General features: G+C 37.2%; 3 protein-coding genes across 5 annotated transcripts in view; all 3 read right to left on the bottom strand.

Annotated features, from left to right (window-relative positions):
- Positions 1–17,227, bottom strand: part of rpl28 (ribosomal protein L28) — a 92,135-nt gene that overhangs the window by 38,254 nt on the left and 36,654 nt on the right. The gene's annotated exons all lie outside the window — the stretch shown is intronic.
- Positions 1,761–12,248, bottom strand: LOC103044867 (zinc finger protein 271-like). Its single transcript, XM_049466573.1, has 2 exons — positions 12,145–12,248; positions 1,761–3,851 (listed from the first exon to the last, which is right to left on the bottom strand). Exon 2 carries the CDS (start codon positions 3,667–3,669, stop codon positions 2,329–2,331), a length of 1,341 nt encoding a protein of 446 aa, XP_049322530.1. The 5' UTR covers positions 3,670–3,851; positions 12,145–12,248; the 3' UTR covers positions 1,761–2,328.
- LOC107197812 (zinc finger protein 501) overlaps positions 13,766–17,227 on the bottom strand; it is a 68,383-nt gene continuing 64,921 nt past the window's right edge. For all 3 annotated transcript variants that reach the window (XM_049466570.1, XM_049466571.1, XM_022676419.2), the window contains one exon: positions 13,766–16,602. In XM_049466570.1, coding sequence (XP_049322527.1) covers positions 14,890–16,410 — 1,521 coding nt within the window. In that variant the 5' untranslated portion in view covers positions 16,411–16,602 and the 3' untranslated portion in view covers positions 13,766–14,889. The remainder of the gene's footprint in view (positions 16,603–17,227) is intronic.

Here is a 17,227-nt window from a genome sequence, read left to right as displayed (position 1 = left end):
CTTTAGAAGAACCAAATGATGTTACCTCCTGTTGTAGGTGTGATGTTATTCCAGATGTTTCAGATAGGGTAATGTGTTACGCTAACAGGAATGAGTGAAACCCAAGGACACAACTAAAATGTGTATTTTAACTTAAATATTATGGATTTATTATTATTATTTTAAAAGCATAGATGTGATCTCTAAATGATTTTAATAATTATATTTAGAGAGTATTTAAAGAGTGGTGACAAATGTTTTTTTTTTTTCTTATCTCACTTTTGCACTTTGACGGAACAGTTCAAATAAAGTTAGTTAAACTATAACAATCAGGGGGAAACAGCAAAAAGGTCAACCAGTAAAGCTGAAACTTGGATTAACATTATTGCACAAACTGATACTTTTTTATGTTTCAAGAGTTTGTCACTTAGATTTTTCTGTTTCACTCTTGTTTACTAGTTACTTTTAATTATTTTTATCAGGACACCAACAATAAACAATGCTGAAACTCTTTAAATAGAAATGTTATTAACCATAGACGGTCTCTGTTATTAACTATTATACAGGATCCTTTAAATCTTACAAAAAAAAAAACTCCAGTTAACCGGACTTACCCAGGCAATACACTTCTCAGAACTAAACATACAATTTAATATTATTTAACGGGACATATCTAAAATGTATGTTTAATATAGTCAGTTACTACCTGCTGATATCCTGAATAGGAAATTTTACTCAACTCAATATAATATAATAGAATTAGATATATCTTAATTTAGCAATATATTTAGACAAAAAGAAAGATAAATAACTGCAATGTAAGTCTGGTTACACACAAAAAAAATCCAGTGTCTTTACAGTCCAGACAGTTGCTTGTTTATTTTAGTAACAAAAGAGATGATCAGTACAGTGTGTTGAGATGAGTTATGCCTGAAGTGTATGTGTATGTGTGGTCTGCAAACACAAAGACAGGATCTAAATATACTATCAGCTAACCGATAAATAAATTGCAATACTGCATATAATGTAAATTTGTACCAACAGTGGCAACTGGGTATAATACCGAACATAAACTATGAGTAGTAAACTACTGCTTTAGAGCATGCTGCTGTAAAAGGACGAGCAGCTACAGAATGCACTCAGTCATGAAAGATTTAGGTTCAATGTCAACTTACAAATCAAGGTTAAACTTACTGATTATAAGAAATGCACAAATGGCTATTAGAAAAAATCCACTATTTATCCGTGCTGATTCTCAAAAATGCACAAACAGCAAACATGCTAAAACTACCATGACTGGACTGTCTCACGACTATATCTCCATTTTTCTCGTTATGAGATGACCAACACGTGCTCTGGCAACCTCTGTTAAATTAGGTCAGCCCATTTAAAGAGAGTACATTTTTATATACATTATTTGCTTTTGCTTTGTAGATTTTTACATGACTTTGAAATGAATGTATTTATTTGTAATTATTGTAATAAAACCAAAGTATACAGATATAACACGTCATGGGACAAAATCTATTATCACACCCCATACACTGTCCACTGTGAATGGTAATGGCTGTAAAGTATGAATGAGGGACAACACTCGGCTACTTTTATTGTTGACATGCGTCATTACACACATGCAAGTTTCAAACTACAAGTATTCCTTACACCTACAGAACCTACAGTGCCCTCCAAAAGTTTTGAAACAGTGAGGTCAATCCATTTATTTCTCCTGTAAACTGAAAACATTTGAATTTGACATACATATATACAAAAGACAAAATATCAACATTTTAGCTTTTATTTTCAGGTATTTACATCTAGGTCTGAAACAAATTTCAGAAGATAGCACATTCTGTCTTAACCCACTCATTTCACTTGTGAGCAAAAGTATTAAACATGTGACTGTCAGGTGTGTTTTGTTGCTTAGGTGTATCCTGATACATAGATTATTCAAACAAAAAACAGCACTCCGTTTCAGATTTACTTGAAAACCATAAAGCTGTCAATGGGTAAAAAACAAGAATCCAAAGATAAAAGAAGATGGAAAATCAATCAGAATCAGGGCACAAATACTATCCATAGCAAGAACATAGAACAAAGTTATCACTGGTGTACTGTAATAGGTGATAAACAGGTATACCAAGGAAAAGCAGTAGATGACAAAGTGCTGTAAAAAAAAAAAAAAAAAACACAAAAACAAGTGTTAAAACTCTTCCCACAGTCTGTGCAGGGATACGGTTTCTCTCCTGTGTGAATGTGCGTGTGTACTTTGAGAGCAATCAGTTGATTTAAACTCTTCCCACAGACTGAGCAGTGATACGGTTTCTCTCCTGTGTGAATGAGCTGGTGTTTTCAGAGAATACTCAGTTGACCAAAACTCTTCCTACAGTCTAAGCACTGATGCAGTTTCTCTCCTGTGTGAATGCTCTGGTGTTTTTGGAGAGTACACAGTCTATTAAAAGTATTCCCACATTCTGGGCAGTAATACGGTTTCTCTCCTGTGTGAATGCGCTGGTGGTTTGTGAGATCACTACGTCTATTAAAACTTTTGCCACAGTCTGAACCTTGATACAGTTTCTCTCCTGTGTGAATGCGCTTGTGCATGTTGAGAGTAATCAGTTGATTAAAACTCTTCCCACAGTGTGAGCAGTGATATGGTTTCTCTCCTGTGTGAATGTGCTGGTGTTCTTTAAGAGTATGCACTCTGATAAAACTCTTTCCACAGTCTGAACCTTGATACAGTTTCTCTCCTGTGTGAATGCGCTTGTGTCTGTTGAGATTACTCAGTTGATTAAAACTCTTCCCACAGTGTGAGCAGTGATACGGCTTCTCTCCTGTGTGAATGTGCTGGTGTTCTTTAAGAGTATGCACTCTGATAAAACTCTTTCCACAGTCTGAACCTTGATACAGTTTCTCTCCTGTGTGAATGCGCTTGTGTCTGTTGAGATTACTCAGTTGATTAAAACTCTTCCCACAGTGTGAGCAGTGATACGGCTTCTCTCCTGTGTGAATGCGCTTGTGCATGTTGAGAGTAATCAGTTGATTAAAACTCTTCCCACATTCTGAGCAGTGATATGGTTTCTCTCCTGTGTGAATGTGCATGTGTGCTTTGAGAGCACTCAGTTGATTAAAACTCTTCCCACATTCTGAGCAGTGATACGGTTTCTCTCCTGTGTGAATGCGCTGGTGTTTTCGGAGAGAACTCAGTTGACTAAAAGTCTTCCTACAGTCTAAGCACCGATAGGGTTTCTCTCCTGTGTGAATGCGCTGGTGTTTTTGGAGAGTACACAGTCTATTAAAACTATTCCCACATTCTGAGCAGTGATACGGTTTTTCTCCTGTGTGAATGCTCTGGTGTGCTTTAAAACTGCGCAATCTAATAAAACTCTCTCCACAGTCAAAACAGTGATACGGTTTCTCTCCTGTGTGAATGCGCTTGTGTACATTGAGATTACTCTGTCGGTTAAAACTCTTCCCACAATCTGTGCAGTGATACGGTTTCTCTCCTGTGTGGATGTGCTGGTGTTTTCGAAGAGTACCGAGTTGATTAAAACTCTTCCCACAGACTGAGCAGTGATACGGTTTCTCTCCTGTGTGAATGCGCTCGTGTCTTTTGAGATCACTCGGTCGATTAAAACTCTTCCCACAATGTAAACAGTGGTGAGTTTTCTTCTTGTCTGCATTTGGCATCATTGTTCTGTACAAATGCCTTTTGTACGTACTGGAGATTCTTTTGGGTGGCTTGTACTTAACCTATTAGCAGCCTAATGTTGATTGTGAAATCTTCTGACTGAATGTCTGCAGAGATAAACTTCAACCAGGTAGGAAAGTCGACAACAGGAGCAGACAAAGACTTGGAAGAAGATGCATTAGTTCTGAAAGAGACAAAGAAAAAATAAACATGAAATAAAGCAAATACAGGTCATTTAACTCCAAGCCAATTTAGAGGCTGATGGTATTCTGCGGCCAGGCTGTTCTACAGTCAGCCTTATTTTACCTCATTTCCATTCACTTTTCTTCTAATGGTGTACTAATGTGGGCAATTTTTTTTAAATATAGTAGCTAATTCTAACGCTAACATTACATTCATGCAATGATGTTTTTGAAGCTAGTGCACACAGACACCCAGGCAGGACAGCAGAAATTTGTTAATGTGGTTGGGTTAAAACTGTATGTCTTTTTTCTGCTATACTTCAGGACTATATCAGACATTTTATGATTTTCACACTGATTTATTATTTGTTTCCAATAAAATTTGTTTTATTCTAGGATTGATATTCAGGGCTCCATTGTTGTACAGCTACAATGGGGAATATAATAGTAAACTCTTGGTTAATTGAGAGTAAAATGTAAAAGTTAAATCTTCTGTGCTAAGTAAAATTTTCAACTCAAGAAAAACTGAGAAAAAGCTACACAGCTTACAGTTAGTAAATTCATTAAGAAGGAGTGTCACAGACATTAAAAAAAACATTAATAAACTAAATGTAAAGTAGGAGAGACATTACTGTTTACACATGCATGTACAGTTTGTTTTAGATATTATTTTTAATATAATACTTTAAATGGTTCTCAAAAGTCACTAAATATATTGACAACATCATTAATAAGCAGCAGGTTAGAAATATAGCTAACTGATAGTACATCACAGTCACACACACACATATATATATATATATATATATATATATATATATATATATATAGTGTGTGTGTGTGTGTGCATATAAATATAAAATTAATTAATTTAAATAAAGAACATAATATAAAGTATTTCAGCACATATTTGTAATGTGTGACAGCTTCCTGAATCAGCACTACATCTCTGCTGTTTGTAACAAACCAAACTGGGAGTAAAGTTTTGACACGCCCACTTTATTGCATACAACACATTTCGACACGCCCACTACTCTCGTCTGCAAAGACCTACAGGGCCATCTCAAAAATTAGAATGTCTTTGAAAAGTTACTTTTTTTCAGTAATTCAGTTCAAAATGTTAAACACATTATGAGAGTGATCTCTTTTAAGAGTTTATTTCTTTTATTATTGATGGTTATGGATTACAGCCATTGAAACACAAAAATCAGTGTATCAGAAAATTTGAATATTACCGTATTTTTCGGACTATAAGGCGCACTTAAAAACTTTTAATTTTCACAAAAATTGACAGTGCGTCTTATAATACGGTGCGCCTTTTGTATGGATTTTACTCGTCAGGTTGTAAGGAGCAGTAAACACACACTCCGTGCAGCGTTATAGAGAGTTTCAGTGCTATACAGAGTCCAGAGCCGTGCAGCTCCGAGGCTGGAGCAGCAATAGCATTAGCTAGATGCTAACCGCTAAGCTAGTTAGCTTATTCACTGTTCAGAGATCAGTATTATCTAAATTTTACTCGTCAGGTTGTAAGGAGCAGTAAACACACACTCCGTGCAGCGTTGTACAGAGTTTCAGTGCTATACAGAGTCCAGAGCCGTGCAGCTCCGAGGCTGGAGCAGCAAATAGCATTAGCTAGCTTATTCACTGTTCAGAGATCAGTATTTTCTAAATTTAGCACTTTTAATACTGCTGGAGCAGTATTATTAGAGTTAGATGCTAATCGCTAAGCGTTCACCGTTCAGAGGTGAGTTATCGGCCTGTAAGTCTGTGCTGCTTTGCCTGGCTAGCATTAGCTAGATGCTAAGCGCTAACTCTCTCAGAGGTGAGTTTTATCAGCCTGTAATCTGCTTGTTTACCGTGTTAAAACAAGCTACGGGGGACGAATCGCTAGCTAATATCTCACTGTCTTACCAGAACACGCAGGATTACTCAGTGTAACGCTGTCGTTTAAGTTTGGGTTAACTTTACTAGTTTAGGTGACTAGCTAGCGTGCTAGCGGATAGCTATGCTAACGCTGGTGCAGCAAGCCTTAGTGGACATCTGGAAATCTAAGCTTACTGTAAATAAACTGAAGCACGTTACTCACCCAAATAAACAGTTTTCAGGAGAGGAATCTGTGTAGATTAATATCCAGCACTCGTTTGACTTTGAAAGAGCTAACGTTAGATTTGTATACTGAGACGCTCCACCGGCAAGCGACCACCCCCGGTGGGGGAAGGGAAACATGGCGCCACCCCTGTTCACTTTGATATAGGCACCCTTTCTAGTGTCACTTAACGCGCCTTATAATGCGATGCGCCCTATGTATGGAAAAATAGCAGAAAATAGGCGTTCTTTGATAGTGCGTCTTATAATACGGTGCGCCTTATAGTCCGAAAAATACGGTATATAAGACCAGTTGGTACTTTCTGCAGTGTGGGCAGTGTGCCAAGTCCTGCTGGAAAATGAAATATGCATCTCCATAAAAGTTTTCAGCAGAGGGAAGCATGAAGTGCTGTAAGATTTTGTTGGGAAAACACTGCACTGACTTTGGACTTGACAAAACACAGTGGATCAAAACCAGCAGATGACATGTCTCTCCAAACCATCACTGACCATCAATAAATGTGACAGTTCATTTGTAAATCAAGGAAGCAGCGTCTGAAGGAAGGGTGGAGAGACACAGTACAAGCTGCTTGAGATCTAGTGTGAAGTTTCCACCAATCAGTGATGGTTTGGAGAGACATATTATCTGCTGATGTTGATCCACTGCGTTATATCAAGTCCAAAGGCAGTGCAGTGTTTTCCCACAAAATCTTACAGCACTTCATGCTTCCCTCTGCATTTTCCAGCAGGTTTTAGCAAACTGCCCATACTGCCAAAAATATCAATTGGTTTTATATAATATTCTAATTAATCTGAGACACTGATTTTTTTGGGTGTTCATCAAAATCAACAATAAAAGAAATAAACGCTTAAAAGATCACTCTGTGTGTAATACATCTACAGTGCTGGCCAAAAGTATTGGCACCCCTGCAATTCTGTCAGATAATGCTCCATTTCTCCCAGAAAACGATTGCAATTACAAATGCTTTGATATTAAAATGTTCATTTAATTTGTCTTCAATGGAAAACCACAAAAAAAATTGTCAAAAAGCCAAATTGGATATAATTCCACACCAAACATAAAAAAAGGGGGTGGACAAAAGTATTGAAAAATCATGTGATGCTTCTCTAATTTGTGTAATTAACAGCACCTGTTACTAACCTGTGGCACATAACAGGTGGTGGCAATAACTAAATCACACTTACAGCCAGTTAAAATGGATTAAAGTTGACTCAACCTCTGTCCTGTGTCCTTGTGTGTACCACATTGAGCATGAAGAAAAGAAAGAAGACCAAAGAACTGTCTGAGGACTTGAGAAGCAAAATTGTGAGGAAGCATGGGCAATCTCAAGGCTACAAATCCATCTCCAAAGACCTGAATGTTCCTGTGTCTACCGTGCGCAGTGTTATCAAGAAGTTTAAAGCCCATGGCACTGTGGCTAACCTCCCTAGATGTGGACGGAAAAGAAAAATTGACAAGAGATTTCAACCATAGATTGTGCGGATGATGGATAAAGAACCTCGACTAACATCCAAACGTTCCAAAAAGTTCAAGCTGCCCTGCAGTCCGAGGGTACAACAGTGTCAACCTGTACTATCCATCGGCGATTGAATGAAAAGGGACTCTATGGTAGGATGCCCAGGAAGACCCCACTTCTGACCTAGAGACATAAAAAAGCCAGGCTGGAGTTTGCCAAAACTTACTTGAGAAAGCCAAAAACGTTTTGGAAGAATGTTCTCTGGTCAGATGAGAAAAAAGTAGAGCTTTTTGGGAAAAGGCATCAACATAGACTTTACAGGAAAAAAACGAGGCCTGCAAAGAAAAAAAACACAATCCCTACTGTCAAACATGGCGGAGGTCCCTGATGTTTTGAGGTTGCTTTGCTGCCTCTGGCACTGGACTGCTTGACCGTGTGCATGGCATTATGAAGTCTGAAGACAACCAACAAATTTTGCAGCATAATGTAGGGCCCAGTGTGAGAAACCTGGGTCTCCCTCAGAGGCCATGGGTCTTCCAGCAGGACAATGACCCAAAACACACTTCAAAAAGCACTAGAAAATGGTTTGAGAGAAAGCAGTGGCCAGCAATGGGTCCAGACCTGAATCCCATAGAACACCCGTGAAGAGATCTCAAAATGGCAGAACCGAGAATGCACCCTTCAAATTTCAGGGACCTGGAGCAGCTTGCCAAAGAAGAATGGTCTAAAATTCCAGCAGAGCATTGTAAGAAACTCACTGATGGTTACCAGAAGCGGTTGTTCGGAGTTATTTTGTATAAAGGTTGTGCTACCAAGTTTACCAAGCCAATACTTTTGTCCGGCCCATTTTCGGAGTTTTGTGTAAAATGATAATTGATTTGACTTTTTTTTCATTCTCTTTTGTGTTTTTTCATTGCAAGCTAAATAAATGAACATATTAATACCAAAGCATTTGTGATTGCAATCATTTTCTGGAAGAAATTGAGTATTATCTGACAGAATTGCAGGGGTGCCAATACTTTTACCAGCACTGTATATAATATGAGTTTCACATTTTGAACTGAATTACTGAAATAAAGAAACTGTTTAAAGTAGGGCTGGCCCGAATAGCGTTTTTTGAGCTCCGGATATTCGGCACTGATTCGAAGCAAATATTCGAATATTCGTTTTTAAAAAAAGAGGTGTAAAAAAAAAAAAAAAAAAAAAAAAGCAAATCACGGCCCCTTTAATCCACTGAAAAATGTTCAATTTGCTCTGACCGACGAGACATATTCACCCCGGATTTTTGGTGTTTTTATCCCGGATTTTTGTGTTTTCATCCCATATTTTTTCTGTGTTTTTAGCCCAGATTTCTTTGTGTTTTCATCCCGGAATTTCTGCTGCCCCACACCGCGGCTTATCGGCTGCGTAAGCAGGCTAGGAGGCTGCTGCTGCACGGTTTCTCCGCTGCGCAAGCCAGCCCAGTAAATTGCTGTTTGTGTTTTCACACTTAGGCTATTTGCTTAAAAAAAAAAAAAAAAAAAAAAACGTTTGTTCAGGAAGTATTTTATATTCTTAAACATTGTTAATTATATTAGAGGACAGTCATTGTAAACTGTAAACTGTTGGTCTATTTCGGTTAAAGGATTGTGCAGGGCATATTACTGATTTTGTATTTTTGCACTTGGGCTATAAGCTCAATATTAAATATTTCGTTTGTTTAGAAATTATTTTATATTTTTAAACCATGTTAAATTATATTAGAGTAGAGGAAAGTCATTGTTAATGACGTTATTGTACTTGGTCTATTTCGGTTTAAGGATTGTTGCAGGGCATAGTCTTATTACTGATTTTGTATTTTTGCACTTGGGCTATAAGCTCAATATTAAATATTTCGTTTACTTAGAAATTATTTTATATTTTTAAACCATTTTAAATTATATTAGATAAGAGGAAATTCGTTCAGACATCATTTTTGTAGGCCAGGCTTTTGTAACCGATTTAGCCCCTACTGTTGCCACATTACCCCTTACGTTTTATTATATAAATCAGTTTCGAAGAGCCTGCATTTTTTTTATCATGTATAATAGAGGTCTGCGCGAGACTGATTTTTAAACCCACTCTTCCACGCTCCCGCGTTTCTGTCTCGTTACCGCTCCGCAAAAAAATTGCTTCTTTTAATCCCGCGCCCGCCCGCCACATACACATTTCTGCCGCTCCCGCCCCACGTTCCTAATATAAATTAAATAAACTACATTTAATGCTTCAAATTTACTTATATATTTATTAAAACAGCAGCGCTGAATACTGCGGTCCCGTTCCAGTCCAAACACCATCGGTGTGTGCGTGTGTGTCGGTCCATCCTGCGCGTTGAGAGTTTTCTTTAGGTTTTTTTTTTTTTTACAATTATTACAGTTTTCTTAACTATTTATTAATTTGCTCCCGCATCGTCTGGATTAAACTCCCGCTCCAGCCAATAACAGTTCAGTTCTGTCCCGCGCGCAAGATATTCTGACGGGACCCGCGAGAACAGAAGTGGTTAGAGTGAGGTGGAACTCTGGAAAGGAGAAAAAAAACGAATATCCGAATACCAAAATTAAAAACCGAATACCTACTCAACGAACGAATATCCGAATACCCGAATATTCGGGTCCAGCCCTAGTTTAAAGATATTATTTTTTTTTAGATGGCCCTGTATACTTGGCTAGTAGTGGTGGAGGTGCTGCTGCTGCTGACGCCGCGTCGCCTGCTGACAATATAGGCGGAGTTTTCTAAAACCAGATTAATAAACTATACAGACTACAGTAAAATAATTATTAAGAAGGAGAATCACAGACATGTTTTATTCAGTTCAAAAAGGTGATTAAACTAAACGTAAAGTAGGAGAAACTTCACTGTTTACAGGGCATGTACATGAGTTTATAGGTATTATTTAAGCAACCGGGCACAGAATTTATTCAGAACTAAAGTGTTGGTCCGGATCTACTGAACCATAATCCGGTTCATCTACAGTGTGTAAAAAACACTTTCCAGATTTCCAGATCAATTACAGGAAGCTGAGTCAGTATTTAAACCGACCAGAGGAAAATCGAATTGGTTTTGTGTCAAAATCTGACTCCCCTTGGTGTGCAGAACTTAGACTGAGTATTAATTAATTTACTGTAACAATAGATTAACCCTTATTTATAAACAGAAGTAAAGGAATCTGAACATAAATTAATAAGTATTTGAATATGAATATATGAATAAGTGTAGAGAAATGCAGTCCACCGTGCTGATGACAACACTAAACTGCAGTGTGAAACCAAAACTAACTGGAAAAAGTATAACAAAGCATACCTGTCAAGTTTTGGACTTAAAAATAAGGGATTTTTTCCGCCGCCCCAACAGCCCAAACGAGGGGAAAAAAATAAATAAATAAATAAATAAATAAATAAATATATATATATATATATATATATATATATATATATATATATATATATAATTTATATATATATATATATATATATATATATATATATATATATATATATATATATATATATATATATATATATTATTTTTATTTAATAGATTTAAAATTGAAATTGAAGGGTGCACAAATTTACAAAAAGGACATGGATCAGATATATTCCATAAGTAAATAATAGTCCTAAGGGGCCTACACAATTACTAATCTTTCATTAATACTTCTTTCTATCGTTCAGTCCACTCCTGATCAGTTCAGTTAATTTCAGCCCTCTCCACATTTTCTCTCTCTCCAGCTCAACCATCTCTTCTAAATAATACATTACAATACATTACCACAATACTTGAGATTTAAACAAATTCTAACAAACCCTAAAACTAGCCCTTAACTAATAGCGTTTGGAAATGATAGTTATTGGCTGATCAGGCACATCAGGGCAGGGCATTATATATATATATATATATGTAGATTTTTCTCAAACCCTGAATATCTATCTAGCTAATTCTAAAGTTAAGCTTACTGAGTCACAAGCTGGATTTTATTAAACACACAGTGGGTTTAATTTATGTTTTGATTCAGAGAAGAGTCTTTTTAACCAGCTATCAGAAACAATCTCATCACATTTTACATGGTTAATTACCTTTCTTTTAGAAAAATCTCCGTATATCCAGATTAGTTTTAACGACAGCTGCTCCGACTAGCTGCCTGAACTCACAGCGAGGGGAGGGGCGGGGCTTCCCGCACACTAAACTGCGCTCCGCAAAACCAGCTAGCTGATTGGCTGTTTCTGCTGAAAGGCGGGACTTTCTCCTTGAACCGGCACCACGATTGGTTAAGAGACACACAGCGGTCAGTGCATTGTCGCCTGTGGCCTATATATTTTTTTATTTAGTATAATACGGGAAATTTACGGGAAAATACTAATACGGGAGGACGGCGGGAAAGAGGAGTAAAATACGGTAGTTTCCCGGCCAAAACAGGAGACTTGACATGTATGACAAAGACAAGAACATTTCGACCCAGAATCGCTCCTAAATTCGGGTCTGTTTACACAGCGCTCCACTCTCTCTCACCCGTTGGCGAATCGCAGCCACGAGGCGAAGCGGGAATTCGTGACTGAGAAACTCTAAACTAGTGTCCTAAAACAGGAGAGATCATCAGCCGGATGCTGAATGAAGCTGCTGCTGCTGTTTAAATGCTGCACTTCTGATGTAGATGTAGTTTCTGTGTTTGTAGTAGTAAATGTAGAACAGCGTGTGGAAGAGTGGAACTTCTACATACCTTCTACAGTTCAGCTGATCCTGATCCTCCACAGAAGGGGGACAAAGTCCCCAAAACTAAAGAAGATCCGGATCTGCTCCATCTGGAAACTAGCTGTCAAAATAAAAGTTCACCAACACTAAGAGGCCTGATAAGGCTATTACCTATTAACTGACAGTACCACAACAAAACACACTTCCCGTCTAAAAACTTTTTTTAATATCAACTGATGAAAAATTTAGATAATACTAATAATACAACAACAATAATAATAATAGTGGTACAGATGGTAATGGTAATAGTAGAATTATTAGTAGTAAAATTAATAGTAGCAACAGTAGTAGTAATAATAGTAGTAAAAGTAATATTAGTAACTTAAAAGTTACTACTAATATTAAAAATTGCAATAGTAGTAATGATAGTAGTAGTAATAGTAATAATGGTAATGGTAGTAATAGTAATAATAGTAGTAGTAAGATAGGTGAAATGAATAGTAAGGTGGGTTCTAGGATGATTTGTCCTCCTTTGGAGTGTTGGTCAGAACACTGGTGTGTTAGTGTTGATAATATTTCTTTACATTAAGAAGCATTCTTAAGAAGCATTAGAGGTATAAGGTCTAAATAAAAGATATATATAATAGAAAAACAAAACAAATATTCCCATAATCATTCTAGGATTAAAATTGCTAGACATTTGTATTCAATTATACATTTATAATAAAACCACTGGGCTAATATTACGTTTAATAACTACTTGGGTTGTCCAGCATTTAATGGAATTAGTAATAGAACTACAAGTAGTTGGAATACTACTAGTAGCGGTGGTAATAGGAGTGTATGGCAGCAACAACTGCAATAATGCAATTGGCAGTAACTGGCATATCTTTCACATCTCCATGAAGGATTTTGGCCCACTCTTCTTCACAGAATTGTTTTAATTCAGCTACATTGTCAGGTTTTTTAACATTATCAGCCTGCGTAAGATCATGCCACAGCATTTCAAGACTTTGACAAGGCCACTGCAAAACCTTTTTTTTTGCCATTCAGAGGTGGACTTGCTTGTGTGTTTTGGATCATTGTCCTGCTACAGAACCCATAGTACACTTAAGGTCACAAACTGGTACAGAGCTGAAATCATAGTTCCTTCAATCACATAGGATTAGGCTGGTTTGAATTGCTTTTTTCCCTTAATTAATGAAATGTTTAAAACATGTGACTAGTGACACTACACTGTTTGATGTATGTACTGGTGATTTTAATGTTTTTTGTTTGTTTTCAAATTCAGTGCCATCCAAAAGTATTGAAACAGTTAATTCAATTAAATATTAACCTTTTTTTTTTTCAAAATAAAAATTCAAAATAATTGAATTGTCCCAATCTACAAGAATAGCTTGCACGGCGTAAAAATAATCAGGTTGAATCAAATATTTTTTTTATAATGAGTCAATGGAAAATATTTAGTGTGATACTTCAATTTTTTTAGGTTTAGCCAATGTTTTATTTTTTACAGTCTATATAAAAATTAAAGAGTGTAATACATTTGCTTTTTCCTTAATATATTACTGGTTGTTTGGATCAGCATTTTTGGTAAAATATATATTATGGCAGATAAACACAGATGAAGTTAGAGGATTTACAGAAAGTTAAAAATTAAGCAAGCGCATATATTTGGGAACAGAAATATTACATCAATATTTAGTAGAGACTTCTTTTGCAGACATTTTTTTTATTGCGATTTAGAAAAAAGATATTGAAAAAAATACAGTTTATGTATCGGTATCAAAATATTTATATATGGTACACAGCCCTAACTAGGGTCTAAACTAGAACCGGTCTTCCATTTTCTTACTACGCAGCTCACAGTGAACAACCAGTGATTTATAAAGGACAATTATGAAAATTATGAGGGGTGCCCAAACTTTTACATACCACTGTACATTAACAAGTTTCCATTCATCAAAGGTTGTTTTCAACAGATGTTACAATCACATTAAAGTCAGTTTGTCCCACAGTTTTTATAAACTCTAATGACTGAGCTCAAGTCTTTTTTATTCTCGGTTCTTCTGTACCAAGTGGTACAAAAAAAGAGATAGCAGGCATTACACTTAAAAACACAACACATTTTCCCTTTCCTGAAAAGAAAGCATACAACTCAGATAGTAATGTAAATGGAATTAACAAAACATAAGTTTTCCAGGTTTTTTTTTTTCTTTTTCATTTCTTTTTTTATAGGCTGGGCGAGTTCTGGTAACTTTGACAAGCATATCAAATTCCATCTTCTACCATCAAAATGTTTTGTCCAAGTTTGTTGATCACTTTCTTCTGTTCTTCTTACTCCAAGATTGACAACAAATTTCAGTTCTGTCTGCATAGGTCGTCCTCTTAGTTGTTTTGTTTTGTTTGTAGTTGTATGTGATTTTGCACGATAGTTGTAAAGAAATGCAGTTACCAACTACTAGTTAAGCACCATCAGGAGAATCCACAGGCTGCATTGTTGCTGGATAAATCCTTGTTGTCACTTATCTGACAGACTCTACAGGAAACAAGCAAATCATGGACCGAGGTGTCCGTGCCAGGTTACCAGTATAATAGAAGCAGTCTCTGTTTAGTGTTCCTTGATGCCCATTATGAGCCAGATAAATGTAGAGAGACTGGCACTACAAGACGGGATTCATGCACAACAAAAGGAAGGTCCAAAGCCAATTCAAGTCATAATGGAAAGTAGTAAGCGAGATTATCTGGAATACTCTTCCTTTTCATGTGGCCATCAGGCTTGTCCTGACGTATTTAAAAAGACTACATACACTGGTACAAGTGTGACACCAAGTGGTACAGATGAGGTATAGCAGGCACTACACTTGGAAACACAAGTAGTACTCCACTGATTAAAACTCTTCCCACAGTCTGAGCAGTGGTACGATTTCTTTGGTGGGTGAATGCTCCAGTGCTTTTTGAGATCACTCCAGTATTTGAAACTCTTCCCACAGTCTGAGCAGCGACAGAGTTCCTCTTTTCTGTGAATGATCTGGTGACTTTTGAGCCTACTCGAATATATAAAACTCTTCCCACAGACTGAGCAGTGATACGGTTTCTCTCCTGTGTGAATGAGTGTGTGTTTTTTGAGATAGTACAGTTGTTTAAAACTCTTCCCACAGTCTGAGCAGTGATACGGTTTCTCTCCTGTGTGAACGAGTGCGTGTCTGTTGAGATTATGCAGTTGAATAAAACTCTTTCCGCAGTCTGAGCAGTGATACGGTTTCTCTCCTGTGTGAATGAGTTTGTGTTGGTTGAGATGATACAGTTGAATAAAACTCTTCCCACAGTCTGAGCAGTGATACGGTTTCTCTCCTGTGTGAACGTGTGTGTGTCTGTTGAAATGATTCAGTTGTTTAAAACTCTTCGCACAGACTGAGCAGTAATACGGTTTCTCTCCCGTGTGAACGCGTTTGTGTCTGTTGAGATGATACGGTTGATGAAAACTCTTCCCACAGACTGAGCAGTGATACGGTTTCTCTCCTGTGTGAAGGCGTTTGTGTCTGTTGAGATGATACGGTTGATGAAAACTCTTCCCACAGTCTGAGCAGTGATACGATTTCTCTTTGTGAATGCACTGGTGTCTTTTGAGAACCCGTGAATATCTAAAACTCTTCCCACAGTCTGAGCAGTGATAAGGTCTCTCTCCTGTATGAATGCGCTGGTGTTCCTTGAGAGCACTCAGTTTATTAAAACCTTTCCCACAGTCTGAGCAGTGATGAGGTCTCTCTCCGGTGTGAATGTGCTGGTGCTCGTTGAGAGTACTCAGTTTATTAAAACCTTTCCCACAGTCTGACCAGTGATAGGGTCTCTCTCCTGTGTGAATGCGCTGGTGTCTTTTGAGAGTATATGAATACCTAAAACTCTTCCCACAGTCTGAGCAGTGATGGGGTCTCTCTCCTGTGTGAATGCGTGTGTGTAGGGTAAAAATACTCAGTTTATTAAAACTCTTCCCACATTCTCTGCAGAGATAGGGTTTATCTCCTCTGTGAATGTGCTGGTGTATTTTGAGATGATACAGTTGACTAAAACGTTTCCCGCAGTCTGAGCAGTGATGTGGTTTCTCTCCTGTGTGAATGTGCTTGTGTCTGTTGAGATGATCCAGTCGATTAAAACTCCTCCCGCAGACTGAGCAGTGATACGGTTTCTCTCCTGTGTGAACGCGCATGTGTATTTTGAAAGTACTCTGGTGTTTAAAACTCTTTCCACAATGTAAACAGTGGTGAGTATTCTCCTTGCCTGCATTTGGCATCATTGTTCTGTGTGATTGTACTGGAGATTCTTCTGGGTGCTTTGTGCTTAACTTATTAGCAGCTTAATGTTGATTGATTGTGAAATCTTCTGACTGAATGGCTGAATGACTGAATGGAATGAAGATAAACTTCAGCCAGGTAGGAAAGTCGACAACAGGAAAGCAGACAAATACTTGGAAGAAGATGCATTAGTTCTGAAAGAGACAAAGAAAAAATAAACATGAAATGAAGCAAATACAGGTCATTTAACTCCACAGAAAAAGCCAATTTAGAGGCTGAGGTTCTATTTGTGTTTAGTGCCAGGCTGATGGTATTCCAAGATTAGGCTGTTCTACAGTCAGCCTTATTTTACCTCATTCTTGTTCACTTTCTTTTGTAATGGCGTACTAATGTGGGCAGATTTATCTTATAAAAGTAGCTTATACTAATACTAACATTACATTCATGCAATGATGTTTGGGTGGCTAGTGCACACAGACACAAAGGCAGGACAGCAGAAACAAGTTACTGTGGTTGGGTTAAAACTGTATGCAGTCTTTCTTTCAGGACTTTATCAGACATTGGATTTTTACACTAATTATTTGTTTTTTATTAAATATGTATAATTATTGGATTGATCTTCAGGGCTCAATTGTTGTACAGCTACAATGGGGAATATTGTAGTAATCTCTTGTTAAATTCGAAGTAAAATGTAAAAGTTAAATCTTTTGTGCTAAGTTAAATGCTCTATATGTCTCTAAAAACTCTCACACCTTAAATTATTACAACAAACAGTTATGAATACACTGCCCGATGCTGGAAATTAAGATTTTGGGTCTA

This window comes from Astyanax mexicanus, chromosome 17 (genome assembly GCF_023375975.1).
Source record: "Astyanax mexicanus isolate ESR-SI-001 chromosome 17, AstMex3_surface, whole genome shotgun sequence".
Classification (NCBI taxonomy): domain Eukaryota; kingdom Metazoa; phylum Chordata; class Actinopteri; order Characiformes; family Acestrorhamphidae; genus Astyanax; species Astyanax mexicanus.
The sequence above is the reverse complement of the archived record's forward strand: the minus strand, read 5'-3'. Positions and strand labels throughout refer to the sequence as shown.

Excerpts from the sequence above, each read along its gene's own strand:
- LOC103044867 (XM_049466573.1), bottom strand. The coding sequence starts at position 3,669 with ATGATGCCAAATGCAGACAAGAAGAAAACTCACCACTGTTTACATTGT.